Genomic DNA, 22,194 nt, shown 5'->3' on the forward strand with positions numbered 1-22,194 from the left:
GATCACTGTACAGTGGGGGGTTTGATGCCTTGCTCAAGGGTACCTCAGCCCTGGACCAGTCAGTCCTGGGATTCAAACGGGCAACCCTCTGGATAAAAGCCTGATTATCTAACCTCTAGGCCATGGACTGCCCCATTACAGCATGACATAACCTTGTCATCATCAATCCAGTTGAACTGATTACTTGATTCATCAATCGTACTATTTAACAATTTTGACTGATTTAAGTCATATTTCAAACAGAAATGCAGATTCACTGAGTCCAGCTTCTCAAGTGTGAAGATGTGCTGGTTTTCCCTGGTTTAATGCCATTATAAATGAATGAATACCTTTGGGTTTTAAACTCTTAGGTGAGACACACCGAGCAGTTTGAAGACAACATCTTGGGACTCGTCAGCTACCAGTCATGTCCATCTAATTATTTTCTAAAGAAGCGACTGAGCAAAGTGACAAATTTAGCAACTTATTCAGACCAAGAAGGAAAAGGCGATAAATATATGAGGCTATTTGCATGCTGCTCAGAGAAACACAGTCCACGGCTCTAGTGCCAGCAGGCTGTAGTCTCATAAGCAGGCAGGCAGTCAAATGACACTTTTTCTTTATTTCACACTTTATGAAAGACAAGTGCGGTGACGTCACTTATATGAGCATATGACGTCATCTGGAGGCTTTTGGCGACTTTTAGAGCCAGTGCCAATTACTTTCATTGGAAAAGAGTTGCCAACACTGAATTTAATGTCCTCCAGCTCCTCTCTAGTTTAAATTGGCCACTTGTTAGCAACCGCCTTTTTCAAAGACACGTAAAAGCTTCAAAATTAACAACTGGGGTATTTATAGATGCATTTTACATTGTAGAACAAACCGAAAATAAAAATATCTCAAGCTTGTATTACGCACAAACTTTATTTGAGACATCTAACAAAAACACATACAAAAAAACTACCAACTTACAGAATACAGTAATACATAGGATTTTGTTTACTAGTTGATTTAATCGATAAATCAGTAAAAGTTTCTTCACCAAGAATCAGGCAAAAGAACCACTTTAAATACTGTGTTTACCAGATGTCTTCAAATGTTTCTTGGAAATAAGTCATTCAGCATGAACAAAGCATAAAAAAATGACTAATCCACAAAGAGGGGCACGCCCTAAAAAATGCTTACTAATTTCTGGGATTTAGGACTTAATACTGCAGAAATAAATTAAAACAATTGACATTTACAGCCCTTATCATTACAATACAATCCCACTGACAGTAAAAGTAGAATACTGAGTTACTGCCCAGCCCTAAATGCAATAATTGCAAAAATAATGACAGGCCAACAACCTAGAGCATACAAAGCGCAGCCAAGTGCAAAAAGAGAAGGCTGAATGAAGATCCAGTCCAGGCCTGTTTGGGACAGGCGGACAGCAGTGAAATAAAGCCCCCTGAAATGGCCACAGTGCTGGGACGGCCGGGCAGTCAGTGCACATAGCAGCGGAGCCAACTAGTGGGACTGGAAGTCTAATTAAAAACACAGCGCCTTTCCAGCAGCTGTGGCCCGGCCCAAAATGGAATCACACTCAGAAGAGCAAAGAAAGCCGCAGACCAGGAGGTACAGCGCTATCGGGACACGGGTGACAACTTATATTCTCCTGTCATATCTCAGGGCAACAGTGCCTGCTGAACTTTTAAAACTCAATACACATCCACACGCTCGCAGAGGAACTCGCACACAAACTGCTTTCAGGTCAGTCAGACGCAGAAAAAATCTTATCCAGATCCTTCTTACCATGACGGGCCTTTGAATCCTCTCAGTCCTCTCCATAACTTGTTTGCCACGCTCGCCACACCACGGCAAACCAAGGGGGCAACGCCGCAGTCCACAGACAGAGTTATGTGTATATCTGCTTGTATGAGTGAGATAGCGGTAACTAGTTTGAGTATCTGTCTGCTAGCTTGACAAGTGCATGTGTGTGTTTGTGAGTGTATGTGTGTGTGTGATAGGAGAGAGCCAGAAAAGAGAGCCGTATGTGTGAATCTAGGAGAGCGCTCTCTTAACCTCCAACCCCTTCACACACACGCACGCACGCACGCCCACCCCCCACCTCCACAACCCAGAGGAACGTGAACCTTGTGTAGAGGAAGGGAGCTGGAGCTGGCTCGGGGTCGGGTTGCAGGACTTGTGCTACATTTGCAAACTGGGGAAATATATTTAGCCCTGGCCAGGCAGAAACAGGGACATGAACACACTGAGACCAAGAAGGAGGCTTGGTATGCAGCCGTCAGCCATTCAATGCCCTGACTGACGTGGGAGAGGGCTGGGGCAGTGCCCAGGGAAACCCCCCTCCCCTTTCTCTCTCTCTCTCTCTCTTTGCTTCATTCCCCTCGTCCACTTGCCTGATCTCATTCTCCCCAGCCCCTCTGTCTCTCTTCCCCAGAAAGAGTGTATCAGAGGAGGGATTAGAGCTGGATGTTGCCACTCCCGATTCGATCTGTTTGAGATTCACAAATTCCAGAATCGATTTTATTCACGATCACATCAGAAACCAATGTTACATAAACTGCATCTCGAAATGTATCCTGGTAACTTACATTTCTTCAGCATTCAACAGGTCGTCAATTTTTATTAATGTAGCCTCACAACCTGAAGGGGCTCTACAATCTTAAATTGGAGTGAGCAACTCCATAATTTTCAAGTGTGTTTTAAAGTAAACACGTTTCCGTAATTTTAAAGTGGTAGACTGAGGACATTTTTTCGTCGATAATAATAATAATAAGTTGCCTTATCTATATAACACATAGACCAATTGTGCATGTGCAAAACAGTTGAGCAAGAATAATGAAAAATCTGCACCACTTTCAAGGATGTCATTACACATATTTTAACAAATAAATGCTTTCTCCGTGCAGCTTTGGACTGCCAGCACCAGATGCTTCAACTAAGCATCCATTTTAATCATCACTTTGAGCACAAACAGGGCAGAAGCTGAGAGTATGTTTACTAAATCATCTGCACTGTTTGTGTTGTGATATCTGCAGACAGCTGGCTAGCTAGTGTTAGCTACCCAGCAGGGACAGACTGAATAAAGTACAATACACACTGTTTACTTATTCTGCCTGCATGTCTCATAGCCAGAGATAATTTCTCCTCAACAAACACAAACCGAGAGCGCTGCTGTCTTTTTCCAGTCTATTCCTGTTGTAGATGTGATCACTAGATAGCCAGCTGAGCTGTGACAGTCCCATAAACTGCAGCGGTTCCATGGATGTTTTAAGAGAACTGGATACAGCATTAAAGCCTGGGCCCTGTGCATTCCTATGAAAGTTACTTAGTGGTGCATGAAGCCTAAAAGTTTGACTCTGGTGAATGCATCTTCTGTGGAGCCCATACTTGGTACTAGAAAGTTGACGTAGTTATAAAATTATATGCTGATTTATCAAATTCTAAAAGTAGAAATAGTCCTTTTTGGGTCCCATGACATCCTGGAAGTAGTAATCCCAAAGTTTGGACACAAATTCAATGCCAGTTGCTGTTCCTAAGTGCTTTGATTGTTCAATAAAGACCGTAAATATTCACGTGACTGTTTGCAGGAGTGTTGTGATTCAAGACAGCTAATAGAGCCAGCTTTCATCTACACTACTTGTTATCCTAGAATAATCATTATCGGCATGTTTTAAAAACTTGATTTCCATTAGCCAGACATTTTAAACATCATGTAGCTCTAACTAAACCACGAACAACAAGTAACGGGTGTCAACACAACATTTACCGCGGATGTACACACTTCTACTCTAATGGTAAAAAACACAAAGACCGGTCACTTGATTTAAGAATCAATATTCAAATAAAAAAACCTCATTAATCAGATCTTTTAAAATTGTGCCCTACTAGGCATTGATAGGTGTGACATTTATCCAAAATGGTCAGCTAATATTAAATTACAAATATACAATTATTTCTTGTATATTAACTACAAAAACATGTACCATCTACAGGCAGAAAGGTGTGGCTGGACGGTTGGTGATAGTGTTGGGAGCCAAGTGTGTCCACTAGAGGGCGACCTCTGACACAATGAAAGGACTTCTCCGTGGCCACACACCTGCCTGCCTGCTACCCTCTTGTATTAGCAGCTGATGACAACACAGTCAGCTGAGGAAGGTGAATAAATGGAGAGCTGCGAGCAGACCCACCAGTCGGCTCCTTGTGCAGCCAGACACAGCACGAAATGAGGCTCTGCTGGGATTCATATGTCAGGACTGACAAGGAAGACTGCTCGTCTGTCTCCAGCTTCTAAACCCTCTGGACCTTTGACATATAGCAGAAGACAATCTTTTCTATGAAGCAACAGGGGGAAGAGGATGTTTTTTGGTATTCTGGTGATAAAAATCAGTCAGTGTTTGATTGGATAAAATATGTGCACTTCAATACAGCATGAGAGTCTTAAAGGAGAATTTGAGTCTTCCCCCAGTGGATTTTAACATTGTAAATGACACCACTTAGTATTTATTCTATATTTGACTGGAATTTTAAGCCTTTAGTAGAGAGAACACAGAAGAGAGAGAAATGGGGAAAAACATGCAAGAAAGATCTCCAGACTGATTTGAATTTGTGGGTTTCACAAATGTCATTTGCAAGCACTGCTAACATGCAGATGGCAAGTCATGGCAGCGTCCTGTCTTACAAATGATTTACACTTTTTCTTTCATCATTCAACAGACAATGTTGCAATTAACACAAGAGAAAATTATCTTCTGCTGCATGTTGTCATGTTGCAAATTTGGTGTAAAAGGGCATCAGGGACATTGCAGGTTATGGTTGGTTATTCATAGACAACCAGGGCAGCCAATATGAAACCAATGGCACAAACAAGTTTCAATTTGTTAATTTGATTGCTGTATCCTAATTAAGAGAGTTGAGATAATTTTAGAGTTGATAGGCCAAAATGGGCCTGCCTCATTTCAAAGACTCCTCCCACTGTGATGGAATACCATAAGACAATACCAGATGAATACAATGATGGTTATCACTTACTGGTAAATGTGTTTTCTGAAATGTTATGTTTTCAAATATGCAAATGAGGCATTATCTAATTCTAACTCTTAAAACTTACAAATGCAAATCCAATTTCCAATTATGCAGTTTCCACTAGTCTGAAAGAAGACATGAAAAACCAAGGTTTTTGCCTGCAGTGTCTCGTTTTAAGTGGACCACTGAAAAATCTGCAGCAGAGTCTAATTAAAGGCAGCAAAGCACAAACTCTGATTGTGTGTTTGTTCATTTTCCAGCGTTCAGCATTTGTTATCAGCCTGAATATAATGTTAAATACAAGGCATTAAAGAGAAATAGAATTTACATTAATGCTATACGTTTGATACATATTCTATCCAGTAGGTTTGGATGAGGTGTTGAAAAGAAATGCTACATCTTGCAATATAAACATGGGTGTCAATGAGGTTAGGGGATATTTACACTTTCACTGCAGTTTGAAATGACGACTTTTAGTCGTTCAGTTTTATGAGTGTAGGCAGCAGTTTCTGTTTCGTCTTCAGGTCTTCTTTCACAACCCAAAAGTTTAGTCCGCTTCAGTCAAACTCTGGTTCGGTTGATTCCTTGTTTTCGTTCAGTCGCTTGTGAGCGCTCCAATCATACTCTGGTGCGGACCAAAACAACTGGTCTGAGACCTCTTGGTCCGTTTCCTAAACAAACCCTAGTGCAGTTTGATTGCACTGTGAACATAATCTGACCCATTTACAGGAAATTAACAAAAACGCAGTTGATTGTGGGAGACCTGCGTGGGCATTTTGTGAGATGTCCACTGAGCCACAGGTGCAACATGACTGGGAGAGGACAGACTGAAGTCTGATGTTTGACTGACATCAGGGCTGAAGATGCTGGACAAAGTCCACAACAACAATGACGTTTATAAAATAATTTGAGATCAACAGGAGGAGAAAGGATTCGTGCACACAAAAGATCAGTGTCAGAGATCAGAGTCAAGGTAAAAAAAAAAACTTTGATAGCAATATTTCGTGGTGCGTTCGGCTCCATGTTGCTTTGCTTATATACGTGTTTACATGTTCCACTTCCAAATTTTCAACCAATAAGAAATAATAGTATATTATAGTTCCAGCTCTCCACCTTCGTACATGCCCCTACGCAAATCTTTTTCTTTTTTGTGTGTGCACTTACATTTATGCACTGTGAAAGCAAACTAGACTAGATACAAAACAAAACAAAAGTATCAATTTCAGTGAGATTCTAACCAAACGGACTTTGGATGTGAAAGCGCCCTTAAGGACCCTCCTTTATGGTCCTCAATCAAGCCACTGAACTGGGACACAGCTGTTGCCTGTTCATCATGACAGCCCCTCTGATTTGATTTCATGCGATAATGCCAGCGTACGAGCAGGTGTGTTTTCTAGTTGTTAAGACACAACAGATCAAAATTCAATTTGTAAGATTTGATGTAAAAAATTATATTTTATCCACCGCACACTACAGCATACATGTTACCTATTGTACACAGAAGTAGCAGCAGCAGCAGACAGTCTCTGACAGAAGACGGAGTGTGTTTTTGTTGAACTCGACACACAAACCAGCACTGCACAAACACGTAGGCTGCACCCACACACGCACACACACGCACACACACACATGCACACAAACACATCTAAACATCCTCTCCTTCGTCTCTCCATCCCACTGTGCCTGCACACAGAGGGAGATTCAGTGGCCCGGTTGCCATGGAAACCAGGCCGAGTGTACCAGCCGGCTCTAACGTTGGCTGATTGTGGCTCTCGTGTATTGTGTGTGTGTGTGTGTGTGTGTGTGTGTGTGTGTGTGTGTGTGTGTGTGTGTGTGTGTGTGTGTGTGTGTGTGTTTGGTGAGTGAGTGAGTGTGCACTTGCGTAGGTGTGTGAGAGACTGTAAAGCCTATACAGGGCTCTGCTTTGAGTTGTTCAAGGGGAGGCTAAAAAAGGCTATATGTACAAAAACCTATAGGGCGCCTGCATGCTTCTTTTTCCGTGATTAAAGCCAATTTTTAAAATCTTAACATGATTTCAGACACTTGTAGATCAGTTTTTGCTTTATGTGCAGCATTTTTGTTGTTTAAAATCCCTGCTCCTGCCACTGCTAGCCTTGATGAGTGAAATGCTGTGCGAAAGCATGAGACGGGAGGTTAGGACATTTATCTGAGGAAGCGTTAAATCATCTTTACTACAGGTAATGAGTTCCTCATACAGCGCAGGAGATTATGAATCCTGCCTAACCTGCGGGCCCCAGTGCACATGGTCCTGCAGCAAAGCAGAGTCGCAGAGTTAATGAAGGACAAGGCGGTGGGAAGTGTGATGTGTGTAGGCGAGGATGCAGCTAACCTTTAGAAACCACAGGAGAGTTCAGCTCCCTGTGTTCACCAATAGCGATGAGATTTTTTTTTTTTCCTTCATTTTTTTTTTTTCTAAAGCAACACCGGTACTGAACAGGTAAATGTCATTCAGCAACAGGGCAAATCATTTCCTCTAACAAATGAAGAGGTCAGTTGGAAGACTGGGAGTCATTTAGCTGCCACACAGCATGGCTTTGAGAAATGTCATGTCGTGACAGGACGGCGGCGGGTCGCGAGCGTGTGATGCTTTAACCCCGCCTCCTGAACTCCTTCAGAAGAGGAAGTGTTCACATCTGACAAAGAGAGGCTTCTTGACCCATTCTTAGCTGGAAATGATGCCCGATAACTGAGCTCCTTCTGACGGAGCCAATCAATGCATACGTCTATGGAGCAGGGTGGGGTCGGGGTCAGAGGGGGTGGAGTAGTGTGGGGGTGAGTTTAACACCTGGGGACTGATAATTAACATCAGAATCCCGGAGGAAGCTCTGCTGATGTCTCTCAGCTCCAACTCTGTGACAATAAGGCTGTGTAGCTGTAGTCACAGGGGTTTTACTGTTGTTAGCAGGGATGTTATCAAAGCCATTTCAGGGTGTGAGATAGAGTTCAGTATGTGGGCTGCCTGTGACAAACACTCAGGTGAAGAGAGAAAGATATGCCTTTCAAAAAAAAAGAAAATATAGACAAGAAAATAAAGGGTTTCAGGATGGAACAATCAGCAAAGAACTGTGATGTAGCAGATAAACTAGGCTAGAGACTGACGTGGTAATAACTGTTAACTGTGGGGCTAAGGCAGCTCCATAAACTCTAAGGTAAGATCTGTGTTTTTAATGCAGGTGCCGGAAAGTTTATTTTTTTAAATAATATTATGTGTTTAGTCAGCCTCCAGTATGCATGCATCAGTTTCTGCATTATACCTCATAATTGTTTGATTGTTATATTTGCTTTGGTAAGTGAACTCAGTCATCTCACATCAGAGGTATATACATTTTAATTTCTCTCGGCCAGGAGTTCCTGCAGGAGATTTTACTGCCAGCACTTCTAATTATACAAATTATGCAGTAAAAAAATTGCTATTTCTACAGATAACCAAAATGTTTAGCGGCTAAGAATCCAATTGTTATGGAGTGAGAAGATGTTCAATGATTAACATATGACATAAGATAAATGTGATTTCATGATAAAAAAATTTTTTTTAATTACTCTGAAACAACAGAAGCATCAAAATATACTTTTACAAAGGGTTAAAGTTAGTCAGTATGCAGAATGGCTGATTTCTAAATAACAAATATCATTATTGTTTATAGTTATTCATGCATTTATTTGTAAATCACTTTAATGTTGCAGCTGGTGTGTGGCTTATTTTTATATTTCATGTTTTTTTCACCACGGGATCAATAAAGTCTTATCTTTATAAATAATAATACATCATAATTTATTTGTTTATCATATTTTGCAATATTAATCTGAATCTCCGAAGTAATTTGTCACTAAAGGTAACAAACTATCACAGTAGTAGAAGTAGAAGTAGCAGAAAAAGGAAATTATTAAATAAAGTACAAGTACCTCAAAATTGTACTTAAGTACAATACTTAAGTAGATGTGACTTGTGACTATTGTTTTCACCTTCGAGAAAATAAGCATCTGAATATTATTTTCATGGCTTCATGAACTGATCATCCAATCTAATCATTTAATTTACCCTCCTGTAAATATTTCTTTTTAACTTCATGTATTTATAATTTGTAAAAGTTGGATTCAAGAGAAAAATAAAAAGTCAAAAATAACAATTAAACTTCTGTCTACATGGAGCGGCTTAATTCCCAGCATTAAAAGACCTCCAACTGACCTCATTAAACTTTAATTTAATTCTTCATTAAATAAAATTAGGCTGAGACTCTGAGTCCAGCACCTGGATTAGTGGTCTGGGGGAAGGATTAAATGTTACCTGTCGGACAAAGCTGTTGGAGGTGGTGTCAGAGGAGGTGCTTCCATCTGAGCGCTTAAATCGGCTCTTCCTCTTGCCGTACTTTCCCTGGATATGATGAGGTTGGAGGGCAGGGGAGAAGAGAGGAGAAGAGAGGAGAGGAGAGGAGGATTTGGAAAGAGAGAGAAAAACACAAAAAGTTTATTGTGTTGCTCTATAATAACTTATCTTGACATATCTTGTAGAAAACCTTGTTTCAAGGGAGCATGACAGCAGTTAACATTTGGCACAGCATTTGTAAAAGCTTCTGAATATGATCAGGCAGTCTGATAGGACCAGAGATAAAACAGCATGAATCCCAGACTAAGAGAGGAAGTCGACCGGAGTAAATGTGTCCAGTGTGTCCACCGCCAGTCGTCATTACTTGTCATTTTTTATGTTCCGATGCAAACTGAGACCTTGTAATCTGATTGGCGGACCCCGGGCAAATGGCCTCTCCGGGTTGGGCAGAGGCCACACATCGCATTATGAGCCCACCCTGCCCACAACGCCATGGTTACACAATGCCGGCTAATCACATTTGTTGGAGGCTCATGAGGAGACTGGCTGTGCTCTTTCAGCGTGGAAAAAAAGGGGAACTGCTGGTTAAGATAATGCTTCGAAATAAACAAGGATGATTACCATACGGAATGTGTACATAAACATACATCTACAAAGCAGATTTATGCACTTCTATGGCTCAACACACCTGGTTAATCATGTTTCTACAACAGGTTAACCACTGGGGGTATAGCTCAGTGGTAGAGCATTTGACTGCAGATCAAGAGGTCTCCGGTTCAAATCTGGATGCCCCCTGCTTTTCTGTCACATCTCTTGTTTCAGTAGTTATAAACAGCACAGGTTTTAAGGACCTTATTGTGTCATACATACAAACATGGTTCCAAAAGAGTTATGAAAATTGTAGAAAGAAACTTAGAATGCAATGATTTGCAAATGGTTTTCTACCTCCTTTCAGCTGAGTACAAAGACAAGACATCTAATCCTCAAACTGTGCAACGTAGGGTTTTTTGTTGTTGTTGTAAATATACAGTATACACTCAATCTGAATTTGATGCATTCTGATTTTATCTGTATACATTTTATAGAATTTTTGGAGTCAGGGTTGTACATAGATACTGTGTTTTCTTCTTTCTAGACAGCGACTGTTTTCTTTAGGTTGACAACTAACAATTATTTCCGTTATTGGTTCATCTTTTAACTTAGGTTTTTTAAACACTGATTTATTGAATATTGAATAAAATGTCAGAAAATATTAAAAACTAGAAGCCCAGACTTTGTCCAGAACCAAAAGCCCAATTTCACAGTGTTATCTATTGTGTATCAAGCCCATGATGCCGATCTACTCCGAAATTTAGCGGATTCTTCCTTTGTCCTTGCTACACTTAATCAAGTTTCATGAAAAGTAGTTTTTCCATAACACTGCTGACAACCAGACACATACACAGGAAAGAGGAAAGCATAACGTCCAAGTTCATCAAACTAATTTGCAAATGCATATTAGGCTTAGATCTTCTAGGTTCATTTTTGATTTCAAAGGGGTGTTATCAACAGTAGTGTAATATAACCACTCACCAATTAGACCAAAGAAGTGAGTGACGTAGCACTGAGTGACACAAGGCGGGGCCTGTTCCGTTTTCAAGCAGGACCAAAGTTGTGGCTGGGTCACAAACTTTTAAAATTACAGCTAAGCAGTACACGAAAATATTTTTCTCAACATTTGAGGCATACATACGCAAATCAGCAACAGAATTTTGATTCACATTTGATCAATGCCGCATAGTTTGACAGTTTGATCTGATTTTCGAGCTCCTCATAGGAGGAACCAGATGCATCTGTTAGAGCAAATAAAACATGAGGTCAGCAGCATCAACTGGTTTCTAAGCTAATGCTTTATATGGGAAATTTAGGTAAAGTGTCACCATTTTTTACAAGGACAAAGATGTTTTGTGTCTGAATGTATTAAGGTGACATTATATATTTATGCATTGTGGGTGTTGAGTATATTTCGATAACTAAAATTAACAATTCTGCAGAGGAACATGCTAGTGGTCTTGAAAAAAGGTCAGTTATCTGTAACCAGCATCAATCATTTTCAAAGATAACCATAATCATCATCATCGTAATGCTGACATGAGGGGAAATCAATGGATGCCTGGGAGGAAGCATCAACTCTATTCTCTTCGCAGGGACGATTTGGTAAACTGAACTGGTGTCTGTCTTTATCCACAACTGGTCACACACGCACATGTACACACACATTTTGGTAATCCAACCAGCCCCCAGTCTAGCGACACTGCACACCTCAGTAAACACTGAAAATTACCGAGCAGCTGCTTCGAACCTGTCCACATGTTTGCATGTGAATGTTCTTGGATCAGCAGAAGAGATCCAGTGACAGGTTAGTGACAACAGTGACAACACTGATCCCTCCTCGACTCTGTATTGTTTTATCACGGTCACATCGTATACGACAGGGCATGAATGACGCCGCCCTGCCTGCCTTTAAACAAACATTACCTGTTACACCAGCGCCAACTGGTGCGCACATTAAAAACACACTGCAGGGAATGAGGTTTCCGCTGTTAACAGATAAAAAAGAAAAATCTCTTACACTTCTCTCTAAAAACGAAGCTCAGGAGTTAATTTGAATTAGTTTTAAACCTCCTGTAGTGCAAAAAATAATGCATACAGCCCTGTGTGCCTGCTTGTTTTACTTCTGCTGATAAATAAGATGAATACAGAGCAGGAAACTAATTGTGATACAACCAACAACCATTACTGTGTTGCAAACTTCTGCAGGTATAGTTTCTGACTTTTAACGATAAAGCTGACTCTGTGGTGATGATACACGAGAATAAAAATGTAAATGAGCAGCTGATACTAAATAGATAACAACACTGCAGGCAAATGTTTCCTCCTACACTGACTAAAAAAGTGGTTCAAGAATCATGGCTTTCTAAAAAACAAATATCATGTGCACAGATGACTCTGTAGAGACGTATTTTGAGATACAGGTTATTTTGTACCTTTCTGTACATTAAATTAAAGGTCTTGATGATACTCAAGACAAAAATCATATTTTGACCAACATTTCTAGGGTTTTGGTAACATTTTCGACCATATACATCAGGATATACTTTTACTTAATGACAGCTGGCCACAGGCTTCTGCTCTCACACCTGGTACTTGCTTGGTAGTACAGGAAGACATGAAATGTGTCCAAAATCATTCACGACTCCCTACTCACTATCTAAGGAGTTCTATGTAGAGGATTTTATCGTGAGCTCATCAGCAAAATGAAAGAACACTTAAGGACACTGCTTGCATGGGTCATTGGGTCATTTTCTCCGCACAGTTTATTACATCATTGCTGCTACACAATTAAAATGTGCTGGGCTGGTGGACCTTCCGTAATAAATACTGACTTGCATTTTTGTGACAAATACATGATAGTATACTGGGCATATTTCCCCAAATTAATAAATACAAAGCACTTTGTAGCTGTTTTAATGCACTGCTCTGCTCACATATTTTTTGCACTACAACTCATCTCACGGCAGGAAAAATCAAACTATACTTCCATTGAAAATATTTCATGATATTGTTTATAAAACAGCTTCCGCAGTTCTGTAGAAATGCAACCTTTTCAAAATATTAGAAATCTTTCTTAGTTCGTTCTCACGATCATTCAAATTTTTGATTACATTTATACAGGTTGTAATGGCGCTGCTCTCCCTCCTCTTGTCCACCTGTTATTTTCCTTCAGCCATCACTAGTGGACTATATAGTGAGAGAAGAAAAGGTTTGTATAATTTCATATGACATTTCCAGTGCAGTTCGTATGACATCCTACTAATTGTGACATGACAAGTTTTCCATTCATGATCACTACACATTGATGGCAGATGACCACTGCATTCTGATCGCAAACCATTAATGTGGTGTCGGAACAAACTAAAACAATAGTTAGCACCTTAACAAGATGGAACAACAAGTCTAAAAGTAAGCAGGGATTTTGGGACATGACTTGTCAAGTTGCAGAAACATGGCAGATGAAAGTAAATGTTAGGTTGATTGCAAGAGACTTTACAAGTATTGCATATTATTTTTCATGCTCACGTAATTTGTAAAAAAGTATATGGTTGTAACCATTAGTTGCTGTTCATGAAGTGTGACCTAGATTAGTTAGAAAAGTTATTTAATAGCATTAAAACCCGAACGAGTCAGGTAAAGCCACATTTTAGTAGTTTGAGGGAATGAATGTGTTGTTTGAATGCTTTGAATAATAAAATCCAACACATCATCTTAATAGCCTGCTTGTAACTTATGAACACACCGAAGTCGGAAGTATGATTTCAAAACTCAGGAAATGGGATCATCAGAGGAGCAAATGAATGCAGCACAACATGTGTTTCACCTCAGATAAGATATCCAAATACATATCTCTAGTGTAAACGAGGTCTTACTCAGCATCTTTATTGCTCAGATCTGAAGTAAGCAATCAAACAGGTTGTAAACAAATCCCCAGTTCAGCTATATAGCTCAAATTATTCACAAGTTAAATCAAAGATGAACACGACCCGGTTACACAGCTATCACCAACAGTACTATAAAAAGAAGAATGTTAGCTCAAAGTTGAACCAGTGAGTAGCTCAGCAAAACATGACTGTTGACAATGGGCAGTTTAAGTAATCGTTTTTATGCTCACCTCAGTTTTCATTAGCAAATAAGTGACGTGATAACGTGATTATACTGTGGATGTTTGCCCTCCTGGAGATGTAGCTGTGCCACCAGATATCTCAGCAATTAAGCTGGGAGATAAAATGTTTTCTGTGTAATGTCATAACAGATAAGAGACTGTAGCTAAATAACCTAAATGAGAACTATGATGTTAAAAAATTAGGTTGCTTTTAAGGATGTTTTGTGATGGTGGCGGAGGTAAACTTGCTCTCACAATTCCATGAAACATGTGTGCAGGTAGCGGGTCTCTACAATCGGAGCCATGATGGGGCGAGTTCCTGTCAGCAAAGGGCAGGGAAATGTTAGAGGAAGTCGGGAGGGGAGGCTTCCTGTTGGTAAACATCCTCCCAGATCAAGTGTATAATTAAAGAGGGTGGTGTGTGTGTGAGAGCCGGGGGCTTTAAACTGGAAATCAGGGTGTGTGGAGGGTGAACGTCGATGCTGCGAGGGTGGCGTGGCGCACAATATCACGACTGGAAAAATGTAAACCACGTTACACTCTTCCACCCACAATATTCTGCTCACAGAGATCACACTGATCTGCAATCTGACGGCGGTCAACAGACACGATCTTTAATCTAAGCGACCCTCAGGCCCTTGGATCAGCTCTTTGCCCATTTTTTTTCCTTTCTCCTGTGGTAGAAAACTCGAACCGTCTCCTTCAGGATATTGGAAATGCGGTTCCCTGCTTGTCTCTTCACAGTAGAGTTATAAATACATATAGCAGCATGACCCGCTGCAGGTCTGCATGAACTTTATATCTAATTGATCAGAGGTGCCACACACACAAATACACACACACACCATTCCCCCGCTGCCTGGCACAAGGAGGGGGTCCATCTGTTTCTCACCACAGCCTCGCAGCAGATAAAGATCTGATTTCTAAAAACAGACAGGACGAGGTGAGATGGTGAGAGCAGGATGGAGATAGTGGGACATTCAAAGTGGATGCAGAAGGAATCTGGAGAGCTGAGGGGGAAGCAAGAGATGAGAAGGAGCTCGGAGGAGTGGGAGTAAAAAGGAGAGAGCAGCACTTGGCATGGTTTGAAGCGTTGGTTGTCTGTGGTGAGGTGTTTTTTTTCCTCTTCTCCAGAGAGACAATGCTCGGCGTGGGTGTGTTGTTCTAGATATTCTCATCATCATTTTTCTTTCTTTTTTTTTTTTTTTTTTGCATCCATTTAACATTTTTAACTGTTATGACTAAACATGCCCACCACATCATGTCACTTCCCAGCAGCCACAGTCTATTTGTAGCACTAGAAAGAATGACACCATCGAAAGTTGAAAGATAAAATTGTACATGAATGGGAAAAAAACACTTTACCAAGTTACATTATTTTTTTAAAAAGGTGGAGAAGACAATATTTCCTCAAGATGGAAAAACATCAACAAGATCGGATGTCTAAAATTTTAATTATTACTTACTGTTGATGTCAGGTTTGAAAACTTACTTTTTATTTATCTTTTAATTATAATAATAATAAATTAATACCTCGTCCAACTGGGCTGATAAGCATTCAGTGTCTCGTCTACTTGGTTAATTAATTATTAATTAAACAAAGGCGTGGTTTTTCGTAAGACCCAATGAGCGGACAGCAATAAAAACAAGCGTTACATCATATCCTCACATATGGTTTCACATATGGAGACTTGTTAAAACAACTACAGGCCACGGATGCAATTATAAATCAAAAATCCAAAGCACGCAAAAACTAGAGCCCATAATCCGTTTTTGTTTCCTCTTATAATCAGATAAAATTCAGGCTTGAATCAGTGCAGCAGCATTTTAGACTCCCGAAGGGAAATTAGGCGACTTAATTGCTGAACAACCTGTTAATCTTCGGAAGTGAAACAGCTTCACCGTCATCAAATCGCCTGTTTACTAGAAATGCACGGCAGTTAATGGATTCTTTTTATTTTTCTCTCATGATATTTCGGCTTTTCTTCCGTTTCTGCCCCTCGGTTCTTACCTGTGTGTGTGGATGATGGTCGAACATGTCCATTTGGATCTCCTGGGTTGAGGTCGAAGGCGTCCTGGACATACTACTTTTCTGTACCATTGATTTAACTTTTTTTAAATCTATTTTCAGTTTCGTGTGTTTATGATGGTGTGGAGAGATTCATCTTTTTTTTCCAGGGAAGGTGAAGCCGCTGATGTATCTGAGCTGGCTAGTAAAATAATGGCAACAGCTGCCTCCGTCCAGCCTATAGCGTTACACACTGGCGCACCAGGCTTTTACACTACAGTCAAGTCAACGGAATGACGCACTGACGCATCCGGCTGGTGCTTTCAAAATAAAACCTTTGGACAAGGTAAACTACACAGCGTAGCGACTGGAGCATGTTTCTTTTCCTAAAAAATAACCATTTAGAAAACATTAGCTTGTTAATGAAAAATTATTAACTGTGGATTATATGACCTTTCCTCAGTATTTTGAACATTTAACTTTTAAATATGATTCTTCAAAACAACCAAAAAAACACCCTGCTACAATGGTAGCAGAGCTTTTGCAAAACACAGGAGGTGCAATATTTGTGAAGCAAAATATGTGTCAAAATACCATATAAGAAGTAAGTATTGTGATGGTGCAGAGATGCACCGGCTTACAAATCGTATTCTACAGGCTTGAGAAAAAATGTCTTTCTTTGGTACAGATCCACCATGATGACCATGATGATGAAGATGAATGAGAAAAAATAAGTAAAAATGATATTCCCTCCAATATTGTGAATCATGACGGCATAGAAATATCATTCAAAATAATCCAAATTAGGTATTTCTTTCAAATTCTTTAGCCCTAGAAGGCAGGGAGTGAACATAATAAAATATAGTATTATTATGTGGCATAATATAATGTTATAAGATTAATTCATACATAAATATACATACATACACATAAGATACACAAGAAAGGGATGAAAAAAGTAAATAGTTTAAGTAGTTGTAGTGTCAAAACCTTGTAATAATCGTTGGTCTTAATTATATTAATGTATATTACATCCCTATTGTCACTGTGTGTAGGTCCCTATCACATTAGAGGGCTAGACATACTATGTTGACTGACACAATAACATTTAGACAAATAAGAGTCTGCAGTTTACCAAATATTTCATGTAGTATAGTATGTGGGAGGATACTCCATTAATGATAACAACTTATATGCCACCCTTAGTTAATTTTATGACGTTAATTTTGTCTGTGTCATTTTGCCTGTGACCTAATTATTCTTAATTTTTTATTATATAGTCTACACTACAAGTTATTTTTAGCAACTAAGCGACAACACCTAGCAATAATGATAATAAATATAATAATGGAAATATTAGTGGTCATAGTGGTAATTTCAGAAGTAAAAGCAATAGTACTGACCTCTAACACATGTGCTTTAACTTTGAAGGCAGTTTTTTCTTACTACCGGTGTGTCTTGATTTCCTCTGTCTGTCTTGACGTCGTTTCTGTCTCCTGTGTGCGCTCGACATACTCCAGCTGGGAGCCGAGGTCCACGCCCCGCTGAACAGACCCCACCTTCACTTATCGATTGATGGGAGAACAACAGAGCAGCCGTGTTGATGGAGGCTGTCAGGTCGAGCCGCTGGTCCCCAAACCGGGAACCCAGACACCAGAGGTCCCGGAGGGCTGTAATGGTGGGTGGGAATAGTTTCATTTCACAGTTACTTGCAGCAGCAGTGGGGAGGTTCATTATCTGGAGGTTCATGCTGATGGGGAGCAAAAACACCAAAACTAGGGATTAACTCAAGGGACCCTGTTCTATAACTTACATAATGTTGACCCTGGGGTGGTGGGCAGCTGAATGTTTTAGCCGGGGCAGAGCTTTACTTGGGCCCTGAAACACGCCAGGCATTGTAGATATTTAAAGTTTCAGGCCCCAGGGTGAAATTATTTCAAGGGCCTCAGATGTTCTACCATCGCTCTGGTGGATAAAGACAGCAGATAAAAATCAAACTAAGATAACATAAGATAAAATAAGATGATCCTTGATCGGTTCAACAACAGAGAAACGTGCAGTGATACAGCAGCAGAGTGTGTATTGCAAAGCACTGAGCAAAAGTAAAGTCTTGGTAATATAATAGCACTGACATTAAAAGTTAAATATATGGAGGAAAAGAACAAAGATAGCTCTGTGCACCTACAGCAACAAAAAAAAAGTTTGTCCCTGGGTCAAAACTCTGTGATAGCTGGTGAGAATTAGTGACAATCCCCCAAAAAGTTAGTTGATAGAGGCAAAAAGAAAATGTAAAAATGGTAACAATGGTTATGTTAGTTTAAGATGCAGCTCTGATCAGCTGAGCTGAACTTTGGTAAAAATTAGATTCAGCTTAGTCATTTTTCTTCTCAGTGTAGCAGTGAATGACGTGAGTGCTGATGAAACATGTCTGTGACAAACACTGAGGTCACACTGCAGAGATTTCATTTCTATTGATTAAAACCTGACTGCACAAAGAAAGAATCATCCACTTCCGCCACTCTTGGAAATAACCCCAAGAGGACGATTATCTCCATACCTGTTATAGTCTGTTGCGCACTCCCTCTGTGACGTTGGGATCAGAGCTGATGGCGTTGGACTTAACGCCCACAGTATCACCGTCTGTGGCTGCAGCTCATGCTTCCTGTGAGGTGGTTACCTCAGTAGGAGGAAGCCTTGATGGTTATCCTCTTGAAAAGAAAAAAACAGAGAAACATAAGCATGGTGTACTTTCAAATTGATGATAGTACGAGTCACTGTGACTCTTGTCCCTGAAGCAGCTGGTCGACGTCTTCCTTCAAGAAGAAAACGTAATGTGCAGCAGGAGGACATACAGTTTCAGTTTGTCCTCACTTGTTTTTTCTAATGGTAACTGAGTGGATTGACAGTCATCTTTGGCATCTAGCTGATGCTCTCTTTGCAGTTGTAGAAACTAATGTTTCAGAATATGAAGTAGAGCAATCAAGACTTAAGAATAGACCTCAATGTCTTTTATATATATATATATATATATATATATATATATATATATATATATATATATATATATATAAAGGGATAGGAACAACTGTTTGCTTTTTAACTAATTTTCAAACATGAACTATCCTTTCCTTTTTTGTTCATTTTGTTCATTACATCATCATCGCACACCATTGTTTGTCTTGTTCTAAATAAATAAAAACATGCAAATACAGATAATAATAAAAGATCTTGAGATCCATTTTTAACATGAGTCCTCCTCATCATCAACATGGCCATCTCATATCAAACATAGTATTTTTCAGCAGTGTTTAGCATTACGCTTTTCAGCTCCCTTGTAGTTTTCCCAATGTATACAGGCAAACAAATGAGTTAATTCATAAAAATATATACTTAATCATATCGCTCAGGCGGAATGAATGCCATTCCTCAGGAAATTCTTTTTAATAGCTTTCGCTGCAAGTTTTTGGTCTAAAATCTTTAACAACATCTCAGAAACTATTAATACTACACTAAAACCAACATTTATATTAATTGTTTTTGGTGTAAATTAAGCATTAAGACTTACACCAACCCAACATTTCCTCTTGTTCTGCCTCATTGCAGAAAAAAAGCTTTTGTCATGGAAAGAAACTATGGTTATAAAAGAAGTGATTTGGATGCCCCTGCATATCAAAGGTCCCCGAGCTGTAGCTTATGTTTATGCACAGGGAGGGTTGGTTCCCAGACTTCGTTATCTTTAAGTTGGTATTCTTAGATATTGATCCAAGTTATATATACATATTTTATATATATATTGTGTGTGTGTGTGTGTGTATTTAAGATAAATCATTTTTGTTTTGTTCTCTTTTCAGGGCCACGGGGCAATCGCACCAAGGGGCTTATACTGTGGATTTTTTCTTCTTCCACAATTTCGTCCCGCTACTAGTCCTACAACTCGAAGATATGCAGGACAAATTATATATCAAAACGTGCAGTTTGATCGGGATCGGTTTGCTATTACTTTTCTCTACGGAATACGTTAAGTCGCAAAAAACTGCCCAAAATTTTGCACTGAAGTGAAAAAACGGCGAAAAGGAACAATATTTGGAGATTTTTAAACGTCTACCTCTCTGGCATAATTTCACCTAGAGACTCCATTTAAACTTTAAACAGTAGACACAAGTATTGTGTATTGGTATATTATACCACGTTTCGATAGGTCATATAGTTTTTATCAATCCCTATTCAATGACCATGATCATTTTTGGAGAAATTCTGAGATTATAATGGGTGTGTATTGCATGGAATGTTCGTGTCACAGTGTGTGACATCATCGCCAGAGTGTAGAGGGAGAGAAAAAAATGTCAAAAAATAAATTTGAAAACTGTGCTCCAGGCCGCAAATTCCACTCTACAGAAATAATTTATACATAGAAACATATGAAAATTTGTCTTCTCACTCACAATCCTCTGGTAAAGCTGTCAGAGTTATAGTTTGGGCGTAGGATGCACAGATGCGCCACCAACACACACCAACAGCCCCATTGGCTCCCATATTAAAAACACAGGAAGATATCTGTAGAAAAGCATATTTAACAGTTTTTCAGATCGCTCTTACAAAGCTATTTCTTCATTTTTCTTCACGAAAAACATATGTAGCTGTTCAGGAAGAACTCAGGATGCTCAAAGTGAAGTCGGATCAATGATAGGTATTATGGTTTTGCCAAAAATGCTTTTTGTTCGAGGCCAGAAATTCTGTCCATCTCTGGCTGCTGTCACTGTGTCGGAACATTCTACAGGCAGTTAATTCTGTTGATTGCTGAAGCCTTTGATCTTTGCTCTGATTGCCTTTGATCCTTTGATGTGATTACAGTTACAAATACACGCACGCACGGACACACATATGCGCAGGTAAGATACACGCCAGATACACATGCTTCACACACACACACACACACACACACACACAGGTAACTTTATGTGATTTTAGTTACACACACACATGCGAGTTTAAGCGCGCACACTCCTCCAGATACACATGTTTCCCACACCCACACATTTTGAGGTTAAAGGACATAGGTTGCTGTATAAATAAATACTTGAAAATAAATGCTTGTTGTAGGTGTGCTCCTTGTATATAATATAGTATCATTACATTACTAGTATTAATTGTTTGAAATCTCTGAAGAATCTCATCATAGTATACACACACCGGCAGTAGCCCCCGTGGCCCTTTCAGAATTTCCCCTGAATAAATTTCTAGTTTAATTTACTTATTTTAGATACTGCTGCAGTCTCAAAATAAAATCACATATTTTATATCATCTGCTTTACTGTATATCTGTGTGTATTTAGATGCCATTTTATAATGCTTTCACCTAAATGGAAATGAGCATTGAAACCGCAATATACTGTATGTATAATAATTTATTGGCACATTCAAATATTTGAGAGAAAATATAGGAAAGCACCTGCAGTTATTAACAGATTTCCATACAGCAGTGTGCTCAGCAGTAATTAGAGAAAATCTGCAAAGATATTTGGCTCTACAGCAAAGCACACCTCTGTGCATTCGTTCATTAATCAATCAATTTAAGACTAATTCCAAATAAAAAATAGTTGGTTTGAGGCACTTTAGTCTGCAAGTGCTGATCGGCTGTTGCATTGCAAATGAGCAGTGTTTTAAATCTGTTCAGAAGGACGATTTATTTCTGCCTGCACAGCAGAAACTAAGTCAGTGTGTTGCTGTTTGTACCTACAATATCCTGGTTAGGTGTTTTTAAGAAACCTGGAGTGCTAGAAACTAGAATATTTTGGCATGTAAGCGCCTTCTTTAAGTTTCTAATCATTGTCTGTTGGTACAGAAATGAAAGTCTTTTTTCCTTCCCAATTCTTTTTGTTGATTTTAAAAGAAACAGGCATACAAAGGCAGATCTCACATAGCTGTAAACAAAAGCATACATGAAATACCCAATTATCCTATATGTAAATAATGTACGATCACGTAAATGTGAGAAAAATAAAATGTCTAATAATAATGTGGCTGAGAAGTCAAGTCAATTTATTATTTTTCCTGAGTGGGCAATTTGTGCAGCAGCAAGCAGAAAAACACATAACTAAACATTCAACCCACAATATAACGTAGAAAATGACA

At 39.4% G+C, this 22,194-nt stretch overlaps 1 protein-coding gene and 1 non-coding gene across 4 annotated transcripts in view; one reads left to right on the forward strand and one right to left on the reverse strand.

Annotated features, from left to right (window-relative positions):
- cacnb1 (calcium channel, voltage-dependent, beta 1 subunit) overlaps positions 1 to 16,326 on the reverse strand; it is a 48,306-nt gene extending 31,980 nt beyond the window's left edge. For all 3 annotated transcript variants that reach the window (XM_059347693.1, XM_059347692.1, XM_059347694.1), the window contains exons 1-2: positions 16,066 to 16,326; positions 9,317 to 9,403 (exon numbers count right to left, since the gene is read on the reverse strand). In XM_059347693.1, coding sequence (XP_059203676.1) covers positions 9,317 to 9,403; positions 16,066 to 16,155 — 177 coding nt within the window. In that variant the 5' untranslated portion in view covers positions 16,156 to 16,326. The remainder of the gene's footprint in view (positions 1 to 9,316; positions 9,404 to 16,065) is intronic.
- On the forward strand, positions 10,079 to 10,150 carry trnac-gca (transfer RNA cysteine (anticodon GCA)). Its single transcript has one exon. It is a non-coding gene; the product is annotated as a tRNA-Cys (tRNA).
- Positions 16,327 to 22,194: the final 5,868 nt, after the last annotated feature.

The sequence above is a fragment of the Centropristis striata genome, chromosome 13, assembly GCF_030273125.1.
Source record: "Centropristis striata isolate RG_2023a ecotype Rhode Island chromosome 13, C.striata_1.0, whole genome shotgun sequence".
NCBI classification, from domain to species: Eukaryota; Metazoa; Chordata; class Actinopteri; order Perciformes; family Serranidae; genus Centropristis; species Centropristis striata.